Source organism: Hesperophylax consimilis, chromosome 7 (assembly GCF_061612785.1).
Source record: "Hesperophylax consimilis isolate HC1 chromosome 7, BYU_Hcon_1.0, whole genome shotgun sequence".
In the NCBI taxonomy this organism is placed as follows: domain Eukaryota; kingdom Metazoa; phylum Arthropoda; class Insecta; order Trichoptera; family Limnephilidae; genus Hesperophylax; species Hesperophylax consimilis.
Window position 1 is genome coordinate 34,677,374 of NC_142842.1, and position 17,385 is coordinate 34,694,758.

The window sequence follows — 17,385 nt, forward strand, 5'->3', positions numbered from 1 at the left end:
AACATTTAATCAACATTAATTATCAATTATCTCTTGTAAATACCAATGAATTCATGATAATTAAGGTTTTAATTAATCAATTGACTAATATGATGTAATTGGTATAATGTGTAGGAGAAGAAGGATTAAAGGAAATGGAGACAGTGAAATTTACAAAATTCCTCTCTAAATAAACAAAAATACAATTTTTGAAAATATAATTATTTACCCACACATTGTTTTAACATGGAAACTTGAACACCTCAGTGGGAGAGCGAGGAGAATTTTATTTAATCTTTAGCTTTCATTAACCTAATAACATTGTCATAAACCAGCGACTTAACATCGGTGGCCCACAAGAAATCCAAATGATTAAACGTGGGGTGATCAACCAGGTATAGTCCGTCAGGGTTGCCCAGCAGCTCGTACAGTTGCAACACGTCCAGCGGGTCGGCCATCCAGTCCCCGGCCGCGTAGTGCAGGGCCACGGGGGCGGTGATGTTCCCTGGCAGGTACTCGGGTGGGATGGCGCTGCCGTACTCTAATATGTTGTAGACGTAACCGTGGTCGTAGTCGCAGAATCTGACCGACTGTTGCTCCTGGCCGTAGTGCGTTATCAGCCTGCTGGACGTACCGGCGGGGGTGTGCGCCAGCATGATGGGCAACATGGTCTGCAATATACAAATTTTGTACATTCATTATATGCAATATTGAGAAAAGCAGGTCCAGAAGATGGGCGGAAAGAAGCTGGGTATGGAATGGATGGAGGCCACTGATAGAAGAGTCGAATTGATGGGTCCCCGAACAAATTAAAACAAGGAGAAAATATGCTTTTTTATTATTAATTATTAATCCTTTTACAGCACAACCTTCCCATCCCGATACTCTTAACATCTGGTAAAATAATTTACAAAAATATTCTTGAGGCTGTTTAAAGAGGAATTAAATACATCCACTCATTCGAAAAATTCATTCAAAAGCACAATTCCTCGTGTCATGTAATGTTGTACTATAACATCTGTTCTGCAGTGTGGTATCTTGGACAAGTCATGGCGACGATTACGCCTGATGTTTTCGGGCACGTTTAAGCTGTAGCATTCCAAGAGGAATGCAGAAAGAATTCCAAATGACAGAACATAGGACGAGCGAAATAGGGGTAGACCGAAAAGAGGTGGATTGACTGTATGGAAGATGTAAGGAACACTCTCACGTCCCTCACATAGACTGTAAAATAGGGCGCCGGTAAGTCCTGGGTTAGCCGCTACATCCCTGCTTATGATGGGCCTGGTCCTGGGGTGCAAATTTGCTACTGCGGTTGGGTATCCAAGGGCTAGAAGTAGAAGGTAGAAGTACGCAGAAATCAGTCAGACAAAGCGTAGAGTCGTGAAAAGAGCAGTTGGCAAGTGTTGTCTGAAGTCCGAGACTGGCATACTGAGGTATATAGGTTACTGATTTGCAAAATTCGTTCACCACTCCTTGTTCCGGTGGAGTGGCGCGACCTCCATTTGTGTGGTGCGAATGTTTCGCGTGTTGTATCATCGGCTACGATCGCGTAAGTCGATGACATATACTGTTCATCAATTGCTCCTCTTCACGATCTTTCACCCGACTCATACTACTTTCTTCCAGCACGTTTATTAATACCAAAAACAAATATACATATATATGAATGGTTCCCTGGCCCGACAAATATCAGAATCGGAAAAATCTTTCTAAAAACTAACTTACATTATTGTTTAACCTTAATACTTGCTTGTCTTAATACCGGGATTGTGGGTTTTTTGTTTCAACCGTGGGAATATCTTTTTATTACTTGGCAGCATCTCGTTTATTGCACAATATTCTTGAGATCTTGGGATGCAGGTAATTTTGGGGTAGAGAAGGTGAAACAAGAGAAGGACAGAGGTCTGGATACGAATGGCGAGAGACCGAAGCTGTGGAGGGAAAATTTGCAAGAGGAGTTATTATTAAAAATGTCGTTGTTGAAAACTCACCGTGTTTAGCACATCAGGATTAAATCCACAAAGGAGGAACAATATGTTGGAGCAGACAGGTAGGAAAGCTTCGTTGTCCTTACAAAGCAGATCCTCTGCAATCGACATCAGTTCAGAACTCGGCTGGAATTCATTTTCTCCAATGAAAGAGGACAGGAGCTGCAAAACGTTTATAATGTTTTAGTAAGTAGTTTTTAACAAATCTTAATCTCAATCAAGTTCCTTACAAAACCTACTTCTTAATTATGTGCCTTACGCAAACTTATTATTAATCAAGTGGCTTGCTAAAGATCGAAAATTTAATTAGGTTTAACCGAAAATTTGTTTAATTTTATACATTTGTGGAAAGAAACAATAAGAGTAAATGTAATTTAATTATTAGATAGGTTACGCATTGCTTCATTAGCTTGTTGTCTCTTCACATCATTCTAAATTGGATATTTGATAATAATGCGATTGTATTATGCAATATTGATACTGTCGCTGAAACACATTTCATATAAGTCTCAATTAGAATTGGTTAGGTTAGGTAAAAAAAACAGTAAGTAGGATATTTAAAACTTAATTCAAAACATGACTGAGAGAACTGATTAATAATCAACTTGCAAACATTAATAAGACAATGAAAAGACGTCAGGAAACCCTAGTGAGGACAACTGTTAAAACTGTAACAATATTCTTATACATGTTCTTTGATACTATGTTTTATTGAATACATAACTTACTGCAATTACCACCTAAGTCATAATTATGTACAAACTTAGCTCAAATAGAAAACTTATTTATTTTTCACTTATTATAAAAGACAAGGGTCCTGGGTTCGAGTCCTAGATGTGACTGTATCCTTTCCTGATTTTTCTGTTTCAGATTTTCGTTTAGAAATCGCTAATATTGTCTTCAATAATTAAATATTACAATTTGAGGATTTACTCAATAAATTTATTCCGAAAAATAAACATTCATTCTAGACTTGCAGAAAAAGTCAATAGATGTCGCACATTAAAAATTAAAAAAATAAGATAGGTTTATCTAAAAAGACACTGATATAAAGATAGTTGCCAGTAAAAATGTGCGGTGAAAAAATAAAGACAATGTTGGCAGTTCTTATTCGAAGTATGATACAGTTAAAAGAGACCGAAGGGGATAGGGTCCAATTAGCTCAGTTGGTAGAGCGGTGTCCCGGAAAGACAAGGGTCCTGGGTTCGAGTCCTAGATGTGACCGTATCCTTTTCTGTTTCAGATTTTCGTTTAGAAATCGCTAATATTGTCTTCAATAATTGAATAAAAACTTATTTGTGCTCGTGGGATAAAGCAATAAATTTAACATTGGTACCTGCCTCAGAACTATTCCTATTTGTAATTGGACCTAAGAAGTTGAAGAAAGGACTCTGCGATTCGGACACGTTGGCCATCGGAGCAAGGGCGTTCATCGACTTGATTTTATCATTATACTCCTCTTTCCTAGAGCACATCACAAAGAAGGTGGAAGTGCCCTGGGAGTGTCCCACGTAGTGCAGCTGAGGCACGCCAGTCTTGGCCAGGATATAGTCGATCATGGCTGGCAGGTCATAGTAGCCGATCTCGTTCCAGCTGAACCTCCAGAACTTGACATCCGTGTCGGGATTAAGAGAGACGTGTCTACGGGAGTAAGTATTTCCGCGAGCATTTCCCATCCATACGTCATAACCCTCATCAGCGAGAAGATATCCTAAAAATTGAAGGATCCTCATTGGCAATTCGAAACTCCGATTCAACTATGGTCCAAATATCTTGCCTTAGTGGGAAAAGGTTCATTCTGTCGGTACCTTGGAAAAGGCATCGGTGAACCAGGAGACATCTCCTATAACCCAATGTCCTTGTTAACTTCATCATTGAAAGTGGGTTAGTGTCAGGTCAATAGTTCGAAGTAAGTTGAATACACTTATATAATTCTTCTTTCTGGACAAAATTCATCATAAATTTCTAAGATATATTGACTATAAGCCCGGTCTATCTATCGAAACCACAAATTACAATAATTTGAAAGAATTAAAATGATGATAGTAGACTTGTTTCCAACTTGACTATCTTTTTATTTTGTGGACTGATTGCCTTTCATATAGCAACTAGAACTACTTGATTCAAGATTATTTTTGATTGTAACAATAATATCAGGTCTGAGTCTGAGTATTTAGATACTTTCTTCTATATAGAATTTATGCAGTTGGCGATACTTTCGCAGAAATATTAGGTGTGTTCAACTGCACGGAGTTACAAGAAGACTATAATAACATATTGTGGGCCAACACATTAATATTATAAATAAATAATTACTCCCATATGGAGAGGTGGAAGCGCTCAAATGTTTAGGAATCATACTTTTTTGTTTTCGAGTCAGAAATTCGATTTCAGTCGGTTTGCCAAAATATTCTGCATTGTTTGTTTTAAAGATATATTTTATTTTCGAGCCTTCAAAGGAGAGTAGGTAGGGTTCTCACCAAGGCCATTGCCGGGCCCCATGTTAACCCAGTCAGCTGAGGAGCTCAGCAAGCCGTGCATGAGGAACGCCACGGGCCTGTTCTGCTGCAGGTGCGGGATGCGGTGGACCGTCAGGATGAACCCGTCTTCTGTCACCACGGTGTGCACTTCATTGGGATATCCGTACTTAGTCAACAGACCAGCCTGAAATATTAAAGTTTTAAACAAAATTCATTTAAACTTTTAGAAAAGTCGATTGGAAGTTACTGCTAATTTCATTTGAAAGAACATTATGTTTAGGATGGCGTATTTCACATAAAATTAAGAAGAATTAAAAAAAAATTATTACATTTTACTCAAGTTAAAATACACAAAAGCAAAAAGTTAAAAAAATACCTTTTAAACTTACATTTTTAACAAGTCGGGTAAAAAAATTTGATCGAGATTGAACACGAAAATCATTTAAAAATATAAAAATGGCTACCGCCTAAACGAGTAGCGAAAATCCAATAAAAAGATAACGCGCAAAGCCAGTTATATCAGAAATTGAAAATCGACAACCGCCAATTTATATTCGCTCTAGATAGGGAGGAAAAAAGTGTCAAAGCTATGTATTTTCAAATATACACACGGTCCGAAAAGGTTTAATAGCCTATCGTTGATAAGAAATTGGTAAGTGTACTTACGGTATCTAAACCCGCATCTTCGGCGATGTCTGAACTGGTCCGCCCTTCACCTCCGTGGCCTCCTCCACACACTAAGACCACGGTGGTAACAAAAACAACTACTTGAAGTAGGTTCATGTCGTGTTAGAACTCTCAATTGCTTCAATATGAAGAAACTGAGCAATTAAATCTTTTATACACCCTGATAAGCTCATACTGTTCCTAATCGACATTTCAAATGACGTTGGTCTGGAGTTAAGAATCTGAATCGATTGGTAATCGAATAACTTATAATGTTCAGTTGAACTCATGTCTTTTGGGTACAGGTGACATAGTTAATGTCTTTTTTGCATTTACTACAGTCTACCGAGGTCCATTTCAGTATGAATCAGGACTCGGTTCGCCATTTTCTAGTCACATAAGATTTGCAGCACCTTAGTAGTTCACCTGATTATGCCACATGAAAAACAAAACAAATTACATTGCGTTTTGTGCCTCCTGAAAGTTCGTCGTGATACTCTGCACCAGCGTATACAATAAAGCCCTGTATGTGTTTCGTTATAATTTTTGTATATTTGTTTATAATATAATTATCATTTAAGATGCCATCAGCAAAAAACTAGATAGCAATCTTTTTACTGATGATATCATTGATAATATTAGAGAGCCATCCAACAAGTACATGTGTAGGCACTGAGTTGAAAATGCTGTTATGTGTAGTTTTTAGGTTTAGTTTGCAGAACTCAGTGTTATTATTTGTATTAATTAATACAAAAAACAATTAAACACAATATGTTCATAAGGTATACATGACCATATATGAACCTTAATATTATATTATGCAAAATATGTATGTATTAATGTAACCCATATGATGTATATTAAAATAATAAAAAAAAATAAAATAAAATAAAAAAAAGTTATCAGAATTACTAACGTTTGACACAAATAATGAATAATGATAAATATTAAAATAACCATATTTTAACAAATGTTAGTAATAAATTCAACACTTGCCTGGGTGTATAGGCTGAAGTATTACACATTTATCTTTTTTTATCTTTAGAATTCCCCCTTTGACGCTATCATAACAAGTCATCAATAGAAATCAATCAATCAATGACTTGAGAAAAATCTATGATTTTGTTTATTTTTAGATTCGTCTGTAATCTTTGCGATCTGATCATATTAATACAACATATATGGTAGCAGTGATTCGTTAGTTGACATCAAACATATTACATTCTGGGCGTTAGACGTTCGGATAGGAGTACCGCAAGGATGCACTCTAGTGCCTAGCGAATTTAGCGTGTTGTTACATCATTCAAATCTTCTTATTTTTGTTAACTGTACATTTATTTTATTGAATAAAAAGATAAAATTAATAAATCTACACGAAACATGAAACAGAACAAGACACAGACAAATAAAAAGATAACAGTCACAATTAGGAATCGAACCCAGAATCTCTTTTCTTACCGGGGCAGGGGCGTTTTAAACCAGTCGAGTGGATTAAGACTTTACCTTAAAAAATAAAATTAAAAGTTGTTCCTGAGTACATTTATTTATTTACGTCACAGATTACGAATTATACTTTTAAGATAGAAAGTTTTTACTGTTCAACTAGGAAGATTTTCTCTATTAGAATAGTCATAATCCATGATTTTACGTAACAGGTCCAGTAAAAAAAGTACAAAATCAACAATCAAGTGTTTCGGGAGCTAACAAGATGTTCGACTCACAACCTGTTGAGCAGCCCTCCCCTAAACAGAGCGCCCCCATGCCTCCCGTCAATGAGAACAAAAATCACATATCATCTATCTTAACCCACACCAATAGGAAGCGACATGATTCGGAAACCGATTCCCTCACCGAATAGTAAGTGCTGTAAAATCTCCTGTAACTCCTGTAAAATACAGTGTAACTCAAGTGTGTTTTACTGAATACATGTTAATAATAATAATAACATGGCATTTATATAGCGCAGTTTAGTGTTATTTCACTTCAAGTGCGCTTAACTATAACAAACTTAAAAATGGTAATTCAGTATTATATGAGTTATGTTATATCCCATGGTAATCTTTCAATATTGAGATTTGTTCTGCATAATAGGGTATTTTTGTCGATTAGTGTAACAATTAGTTAAAATGTTTTAAAGTCATTAATTACGAATGAAAATATTAAAATTACAAATTTTTTTGTACAATAACAGAATCAGGAAAATAAACTCTAAATCTTCCACACATTTTTAACATTATTCATAGTTTATGAAAATACCCCATTAAGCTAGCCCAAATTAAACTTGGAACGAAGATATTGATGGGTTTTACAAGTCTGTATCTACTTCACTTGAGCTAACTTTTATATGTTTTTCATGCTTTTGTCATAATTTTTACAAATAATTTATTGGTAATTGCTTATTAATAATGTTTAATGACTAATTAAAAAGTGGTATTATACATTAAAGAATACATATTATTTTATTGTGATATAATTTATAAATTAGTTCACTGCTGTAAAGTAATAGATTTGTAGATAATTTATTTATTCAATCGTAGATAAAACATAAACTACAGCGCCCTTGAGGTGTTTTTGCACAAAAACGGCGCTATACAAGTCATCCAAGTATTATTATATTATTTATTCATTCGTATTCACCATAAAACGGTTATGCACCAATAAATTACAGAGAAGATTACAAATTTAAGGTACATATATACATTTGAGGTAAGTATAAAAGGTCATGTGGGCAGTTTTACTATTTTGTGACATTTTTTTTTTTGTGTATTACAGACTGTGTGTCCATTTACAATACACATGTAACATTAACTACATATAGATAAAAAAGAATAGAAATAACAAGTTATGAATAGTGAATTTTGGCATTGACATGCCTCTTGAATTCTTCAAGGCTACTATTACTATTGAAAATATCGATAGTCATGGAGGCGTTGTTTAACAGCGCCATACCTCGTGTCATGCTATGCCGAGCCAGTACGTCCGTTCTGCCACGTGGGATACATAGCAGATCATGGTGCCGTAATGGCTGTAGTTGTTCGGTACGAACAACTTATAGCATTACGCCGTTACTGCAAGGGCCCCACTCCTCCTCGAGTGGAGACTTTGGTAGCGCGTTTCGGCAAGCAAATCTTCGTGATGCATGAATCGCGGGTACTCTCCGTGCATTCTCAAATACGTTAAAAGGTTGCTGAACTGTCTGTTAGTGACGTTAAAAATGTTGATGGTCAATTCAGAACCGTTAAGGCCCCATAGTACGCTTTCAAAGATGGTTTAAAAGGAAGATATGTGAATACGATTGTTTTAAAAAACTATAATAATTAATCTAAAATGGTGAAAATAATTAATACAATACGGCTTGTTTGAAATAGGGCATAAATCTCTCGACAAATGCTTTAGTTGCATTAAAGATACACTGTGCATTTTCTCATGCCTTTAACATATTAAATAACAGAACAAAACAAATTTCATATAATTAACGTTTCGGCATAACAAATGTTTAGACATTATATTAAAAATTAACTTTTTTTCGAACTTAAAAACAGACATGACGAGAAACTTGTTATAAGCAGTTGAGTCGCTGTGTTGATTGGCGCGTTCAGATAGACAGAAGTCCTCGCTTCCGGAATATAAAAAAAGTTCGTGGGATCTCCCAGGAGGATAGGTTAGGCACACAACACGGGCATTAGCCTAGTGTTATAGTAAAAAAAAATGAACTGTATCATCGTGTAAATATTTATTAAATAAAAAATATATATATTAGTTGACCTCTTTCAATATAAGTGGATTGTATACTCGTAGTTACAGATATTGTTTATTATTTTGATTATTTGGAATCCACATTCTTTAGGTCATCAATTTCTTAAATCAATAAATACGTTGATAGTTCTGCCCCACATTGGTTGAATCATTCATTCACGGCCTCCGTGGTCGAGGGGTAAGGCTCTCGACTAGCAAGCTGGAGGTCGCGGGTTCAAATCCCTGCGTGCGCTAGTAAATTTGTTTGGAAATTTGTGTTATTTCACAAATCACTCATTTAAAATAATATGTTGTATATTTGTGGTAAGTTCCAGAGTGGAAGATACTCTCAGTGTCGCCCTGGTGTAAGACCACCATTCTGAATTGAAACGTTGTTTGAAATGGCTTTGGCCGTGTTTGATCATCAGATCTGAATAGCCAGGTACTTCCTCTTTCTCTTTTCCATCTCCTTACCGTCCCCACTACCTTCAGCCTCACAACATACCCCAATTGGGAATGCCTTAGTCTCACTGGCTCCAGACGGTTGGGAGCAGTTGAAACTTGTTCGGTTTCAAATAAGATTTTTTTTAGATTTTACCTTTGAACGGGAATATATTTTGGTATGAAAAAGATAAAACAAATAGTTTCTATAAATTTATTTAAGAAAGCACAATTTTCCATATTAATATAATACACGTTTCTCTTTCTTAATTGTTTTATTATTCTTTGCCCTTCATCAGCCGAATAACATTGTCATAAACCAGTGACCTGACGTCGATGGCCCACAAGAAATCTAAGTGGTTGAAACTGGGATGGTTAATTTTGTACATTCCATCGGCGTTGCCAAGCTCTCCGTACAGCTGCAGGACGTCCACAGGCTCGGCCATCCAGTCGTTGACGGCGTAGTGCAGAGTCACGGGAGCGGTCACGTCCTTCAGCTCATAATCGGGTGGGTTGATCTTTCCATACTCAACCAGGTTGAGGACTGAGCCAAAATCGTACTTGCGGAACTTAGCTGACTGGTGCTCCTGCCCATAGTGCACCATCTGTCTGCTTGAGGAGCCAGCGGGCGTGTGCGCCAGCATGATAGGCAGCATAGTCTGCAATACACAAACGTTCATTACACATCGGAAAGACCGGTTCTCGTAGTGAGGTGTTTACGAAAAACCTCGGTCAGTGTGTCTAGGAATGACGGACGTATGAATCCATCACTCCCACTGTGGTGCAAAACGATGGGTCGAGAGACTCTTGCTAAGGTAGTCAAAAGTTCTCCCTCAACCAGTCTCAGCCACACAATAAGTGGACATACGAATCTGCTGCCAAGACCCAGATAAATCTCACCCCATGAACGCAGACCTGCATCCTAAATTTTATACATCACTATTTAATGAAAATTATCAACATGTTTCAAAACCATGTTCGTTCATAAGGATATAAAAATAATATCAAATAGTATTTGGAATATTCTATTCAAGATTTCATAATACTTCAATGGAATGATCGAAGAGCTATTTTCAATAAAACCTTATAAATATGCTCCATACCTTTAGTACTTTTTAGTACCTTTTGTACGGATTCAGAAAAAAAAGTTCTGGCGCTATTAAAAAATATTAGCTAATTTATTGTGTCAATTTTCTCTCTATGCATACCTCTCATATTTCTTATGCCTCTTACCACTTGTAATAATGTATAATGTAATGTGTTACTTGAGCGAGCTTGTATATGATTGTGTATTTAATTTTTGATGTTTTTGTTTTCTAATTGTATGTATCTGTATTTAATTGTATGTATCTGTATTTAATTTTTTGTATCTTTATTTAATTGTAGATTTTTGTAATTGTACAATAACTGAGTTTTTATAAGTGGATTGTTCTCACGTAAGTGTGATCATCTGTAAAACCCAGTATAAATAAATAAATAGACCAAAGTATTAAATGTTCATAATAACTTACAGCGTTAAGCAATTCAGGGTCAAACCCACAAAGGAGGAACAAAATGTTGGAGCAGACAGGTTGGAATATCGCATTGTCCTTGCACAGGAGCTCTCCAGCGATGGACATCAGCTCGGTACTTGGCAGGAGCTCATTTATTCCGATGAGTGATGACAGGAGCTTTAAACAATCATAAATATATATATATATTTTTTTTTTTAAAAGAAAGACAAACATTCCCGGGTTACGAATAATCTGACAATATTTGAAAATCCCCGTTGATAGTAAGTAAAACAGTAAGCTGAAAATGTTGCTTGTGTTATGATGGAGGACTTAGCCAGCAGAGGAATTGAACACACTACGCCCGAGTGAGACCCAAGCGCGATGTCAACTCGGCCCCCGACCGGACTAATTATTAAAGTAATCAAAATGAAATGACTATTTTCTATTTATCTTTACCACGAATTGGTTTACATTACGAATAACAAAAAAATTGGTTTGAATAAATTGAAGCTTTTCGCGAAAGCGATGGTGACTTTTATTAGAGCATTTTGGGAGTTTAATAGCTAGCATTGGAAGTTCACACTTTCAGTCTTATTGTAGCAAAAAAATGATTTAATTTACCTGATATAAACATTTCGCTGGCATTCCAAGACCTCGGTAACAAAAAAAATTGTGTATGGGCGTTCTATATTAAACTCTTACGGCATTTCATTGTGCTTGCATATTATAGTGAATCCACGGGTCTGCCGTGTAGAGAGCTTTGTACAGAATGCATTGAATAGCTTTAAATAGTTTTAGAATAGCATTTATATAGAACCTCCTCGTATGCTGATGGCCTGCCTTTGACGGTCAATGTCGGGTCTATCCGCAATATGCAATATTGAGATTCCAACTGAAAATGTGGAACTTGGGCTACAACTAAACCGCCCCACCTTCCTTCACAATTCTTATGTTCTTATCTAAAAGGAAAAGTATCACACAAACTCCGGTTCTTACCTCTGCAGTATTTGCAATTGGAGACAACAACTTGACAAGGGGACTCTTCAAATGAGACATGTAGCCGACAGGAGCTAGAGCGTGCATCGACTTGAATTTAGCGTTGTACTCCTTCCTCAGGGCGCACATGACGAAGAAAGAGGTGGTTCCCTGAGAGTGTCCAGAGTAATGCAGCTGGGTCTTGCCAGTCTTAGCCAGAATATAGTCAACCATGGCTGGCAGATCATAGTAACCGATCTCGTTCCAGCTGAACTTCCAGAACTTGGAATCCTTGTCAGGGTCGAGAGTGGTGTGCTTGCGAGAGTAGGTGTTTCCACGAGCATTTCCCATCCACACGTCAAAGCCTTCGTCAGCGAGAAGATACCCTAAAATTTAAAGACAGTTCAACACCACAATGCGAACTTTTGTGTCCTCTAAAGTTTTACTGTCTATAAATATGCTTTTGACTTTAATGGATGCTGGTAGCCAAGGATTGAAGCTATTGATATGTACGTTCGGTGAACCTAAGATGGTGGACTTAAAATGTTACACTTTATATTTTGTACTTAAAATGGAGAACGTGAAATGTGAATATAAGTGCGTCTACTATTATATATAAAATCTCTCCAGAAAATTTTATAAAATTAGGATAAGCAAGTTCTGCAATAACGGGACGAGTGGACTTCCAATGGTTGACTTAAGATAGTGGAATTAAAATGCAAAATCGTAAATTGTTGAACTTAAGATGGTGCACTTCAGATGGTGAACTTAAGACGGTAGACTTTAAATGGAGAACACATAATGTTGGACTGAAGATTTAGTGTTTGGTGAACACAAAATATTGAACATAGACAGTGGACTTGAGATGGTGAACTTCAGATCGAAGTGTGATAACTTACCAAAGCCACTGCCGGGCCCCATATTGACCCAATCAGCGGAGGAGCTGAGCAGGCCGTGCATGAGGAACACCACGGGTCTGTCCTGCTGCGGGTCTTGTCCCTGCAGGTGTGGGATACGGTGCATAGTCAGGACATAGTCGTCCTCCGTGATGACGGTGTGGACTTCATTAGGATATCCGTACTTGGTTATCAAACCAGCCTGAAATAGAAAAAAAGAGTTGGTTAGCTTTATGATTATTTATTCCTATTATTTTTAACCTATTCCCCATAATATAACGCACCTAATGTTGCTTGTAGCGATATTTTTTTAAAGTAGTATTATTTTCAACCTTGTATGACTATTGTATGAGACTATGGCATCCCCAATCGGGGCATATTGTAAGGCTGAAGGTAGAAGGTATGGGATAATTTTGAAGAATTGCGAATAAGAACGAATAAACACGACGATATCACATATGAAAATAGAATCTTTACAGAACCACTAAAACGGCCACCATCTTAAATCGGAAACGGAATGTACCAACAACTTGCTTTCTTTTTGCAAAAATAAAATTACCGACCATCACACATGTATATTTTTGTATGAGGAGGAAAAAAAACACAGGCAAAACCTTGTTAGTGAACAAATCGTATACCAAATTAAATCTGCAGAAATTAATTGATAACTTGAAAATACATATAAATTAAATAATTATTAAACCTTAATAACATACTTGAACTAATATGTTTCTGGGATTGACTAAAGGGCAATAAAATACAAGATTAAGAGTGTAACGATATATTTAAGTAAGTTCTACTGTTTATCGTAGCCCCTTAACCGATTTTCTGAAAACTCTCATCAACGGATTAATTGAATTACTTATAAGATAAAAGTTTAATTTTATTCTTTAATACGTGCCAGAACTAACTAGGTTATCTAATGCAGTGCTCCGCAACCTTTTCTCACCTACGACACACCAAATTGCTTCCTAGAATTCCGCGGCACACTAAAAGCTAAAATTAGATATTAAATTGATACACAAATTTTACAATAATTTCTTGTTTTTTATTTGAAAAGTATACATACATACATATAAATATAACATATTTATTTTTACGCAATCTTAATAATTATTATAAAATAATAATAAATTAATGAGCGATTAATTGTTAAATTATCCTGCGCTTGTTTCAATGAACACAAGTTTTATATTCGGCTTGATTTTTGACAGCGCAACCCGAAGTTCTTGTAATTAATGGAATAAAAATACTGACCAAATTTCTGCTGAAGCATACTTAAATGTAGTTGGGCCAGATCCACAGTAAATTGTTTGTTTTCAATTGTACTATGATTGATCCTTTGGTACATTTCCAAACATCCTTTTTGCAGCTCTTTCTGCCAAAGTTCGTTATTAAGTTCATTCAAATGCTCGAATATATCAGCCATGTATGCAAGTTTGGCTATCCAGTAATTATCATCTAGGTGCTGATATAGTTTGGGAATATTTTGATTTAAAAGAAACTCAGACACCTCGTGACGAAGCTCAAACAATCTAGCCAAAAGTTTGCCTCGGGATAGCCAACGAATTTCAGTATAAAACAATAAGGATTCATATTCGGCTCCTATTTCTGCACAGAGTATTCCAGAAGATTCGCGAGTTTAGGGCTCTTGATTTAATTATGTTTACAATTTTAATGCATTCATTCATCGTGTTTAAAAGTTCATCCGGTAAATTATTGACCATCAATGCTTCTCGATGTATGCAGCAGTGTGTAAATTTTAACGTTGGATTTTTTTGTTTTACACAAGAGACAAAACCCTTTTTACTACCCGTTATTGCCGCAGCGCCATCCGTGCAAACAGCAATGCAATTGCTGCATTTAATATTATATATTTTGAAGAAATCATCGGTTACTTAAAAAAATTCTTCACTTGTAGTTTGCTCTGGAACCTCCGTACAAAATAAATAATGTTCTTTAATAATGTCCTCGTCAACTAAAAGTACAATAGCTATCAACTGTGCTTTATTTTTAATCTCGGTTGTTTCGTTGATCTGAAGTGCAGCCAATAACAGTTTTCTAATCAGTGTTTATAATATATTGTGAATACGTCTTTTAACAGTATCTGCAGACAATGAAAAATAGACAATATTATGAAAAATATTTTGTCATTGTGTATTAAATACACAATGAAATATTGTAAAATGTCAAATACATTGAATTTGCCCGCGGCACACCTGTGTCCGGCTCACGGCACACCAGTGTGCCACGGCACACCGGTTGCGGAACACTGATCTAATGTACTAGAATTTGTTACACACTAAGCGTATCACAGGTGTATCAGCACGTACCCGAACTTGGGAGGGAGGAGGCGGGCATAGTTACCGCCGCCCGGAACCATTAATTGGATAACCAACACCTCTGCCATAGGCCACCACAAGTGGTTCGCTACGTTTGGAAACTTAGCAGAGGTACCCGTGTTTATGGGGTGAGGTTTGTCCAGGTATTGGTGGCGAATGCGTATGCCCATCGGCTGTATTGTTGAAGAGCTCCAGAAAATACTGTCTTAAATGACACTACACCAATCATAGATGGCGCACTTGAAATATTATTTTCTTATTAATAAATAAAGAAAAATGTCCATGACCCGTAGCGGGCGGCGTGGATTTGATTTGAATACAAATCTACAGAATTATGAATTTTTCCCAAAATAAGATAAAGGTTACGTCGGCCAACGTAGCTCAGTGGACCAGGGAAACTGTTTACATTAGATTTCTAAAAACCCTGTGTAAAGACCGGGCAACGCCAAGGACTTATACTCAGCTAATATAGTAATTTGCACTCTTTTCAGGGTGAAATGCCTAAAACCAAAAAAAAAAAGTTTAATTAATTTATCTTTTGGCAGAATTGAAACATACCATATTATCGTCTACGAATTTTTTTGGATTCAAAATATCACCACTTCGAATTGTTGCAGAAAAAAAAAGAAATATATTTTTTATACCTTCCGTGTTTTTGTATATTTTTTAAATCATTTAATAACATTTTTTCTGTGATTTGTTGAATGTTACCTGTTACCCAATTTTTTTAACTTTTTGAAGTTGTTTTTTGTGCGTTCAATTGTTCAAATATTATCATTTAAAAAAACTAAAAATACATTTCACTGCACTTTTTGAAATTGTTGCCATTTTTTACTACTCATTTCACACTTATATTTCCCTGGAAAACTTTTTTATGAACAAAGAAAAGAGAAAGTTGTGAGATTTTTCAAATAATTTTTCCTGTCATCACACATCTATGTATATAAATAAAAATGTAAATGTTCGTTTGTTCTAAATCTTAATTCGCAAGTATTTTACAGATTGCTTTGAAATTTCGACACAACTTTGCATTCGAAAACGCCTGTGTTTTTATAAACACGCGCTCTTGTTTCTCTATCTGCACAGAAATACTGAGCAACAGCAACGCATTGCGGATACAGCAAGTACTAAATAAAATAAACTTTATTTGAAATATAAAATGTCGTGCATGCTCATTAAAGATTGCATAAAAAAAATCGCTGGGACTAGGCAAGCAGTGCTTTCAACCACATCTCTGTAGTCTGTAGATGTTGACATTATTTGTTTCCCTTATTGTTTGTTAGTATAACGATCGTCTTAGTTAAAGGAAGAGTTGTTTAGAAACTAGTCGATAGTGATATTTTTGGTTAGTATAAAACAATATTGGGTACGTAATTTAGTTAATTTATTATAATATTCTTACGGTGTCCAATTTTGCATCTTCGGCGACGTCGATGCTGATCCTATCTTCGGGCTTCTGGCTTCTTCCACAAACCAGCGCCACAGCCGCGAGGAATACAAACACTTGAAGAACCATGTCTTGTTACAACTATCAATGACTCCTCAATTATAAAGCTTTTTATACAACCAGATAAGTCCAAGTTAAATCTAATCGATCTTATTACGAACGGTATTTATCGATAGTTAAGAATCTGAAATGAGTGCAATATAATTGCAACACAATTATGTATTATTAATCTTGATCATCAAAGAGGTCATCTTTTGGTAATTGAGTTTTGATTTAATTGTGACTGAGATAGTATTCTATATTCCAGATAATTTCACCAAGGCAAGCAGACTACCTGTGCAGTGTTATGAGTTGCCCATTTCCTTCATTAATCAAGTATCCCTACGACAAGAAAATCATAGAAGAAACACCATCACATCGATCACGCAGCAATAAAGTGTAAAACATGCCTTTGTCCCTTGCAATCGGAAGAATCACCTTATTTGGTGATATCAGTATAACTGTATAAAGAGTTTTCATTTTGATGGTTCCTTTAGAGATGGCCTGAATCCGCCATCCCGAAGATGTCAATAAACGAGTAGCTGATAATGTTATATTTATTTAGCAGCAGACAACGTTGATGCGGACAATGTTGATGCTCCTGGACTGGACTGAAGGCTTGCTGGATAAGATCATATTGGTTTCAATTTGACTCCTCCGGTATCACCTTTGAATATATTTCAGCAGTCAATATCTCCTTTTCAATTACATTGTATTTCCCCGAAATGTCGAAGACTGGAAAACCTAAAAGAGTGAGTTTTTCACTGTAAACCAAGAAATTAATAATATGGGTTCAATCGAGGCCCCATAAAATTCTGATGCAAGACTGGTTATAGGATATGTATTCTCGGTAAAGCGAGGAGCGGATGTGACTTTACATGGATTTATTAAAAGCTATAAT

General features: G+C 36.1%; 2 protein-coding genes across 2 annotated transcripts; both read right to left on the minus strand.

The window, feature by feature from the left end:
- Nucleotides 1-231: 231 nt before the first annotated feature.
- Nucleotides 232-5,253, minus strand: LOC149422673 (lipase 3-like). The gene is made up of 5 exons (XM_089633902.1): nt 5,117-5,253; nt 4,451-4,634; nt 3,335-3,681; nt 1,974-2,150; nt 232-650 (listed from the first exon to the last, which is right to left on the minus strand). Exons 1-5 carry the CDS (start codon nt 5,231-5,233, stop codon nt 270-272), a joined length of 1,206 nt encoding a protein of 401 aa, XP_089490028.1. The 5' UTR covers nt 5,234-5,253; the 3' UTR covers nt 232-269.
- A 4,317-nt stretch (nt 5,254-9,570) lies between these two features.
- On the minus strand, nt 9,571-16,514 carry LOC149422674 (lipase 3-like). Its single transcript, XM_089633901.1, has 5 exons — nt 16,401-16,514; nt 12,660-12,858; nt 11,782-12,146; nt 10,804-10,962; nt 9,571-9,951 (listed from the first exon to the last, which is right to left on the minus strand). The coding sequence occupies exons 1-5, from the start codon at nt 16,512-16,514 to the stop codon at nt 9,571-9,573; spliced, it is 1,218 nt and encodes a 405-aa protein (XP_089490027.1).
- Between the last annotated feature and the right edge of the window lie 871 nt (nt 16,515-17,385).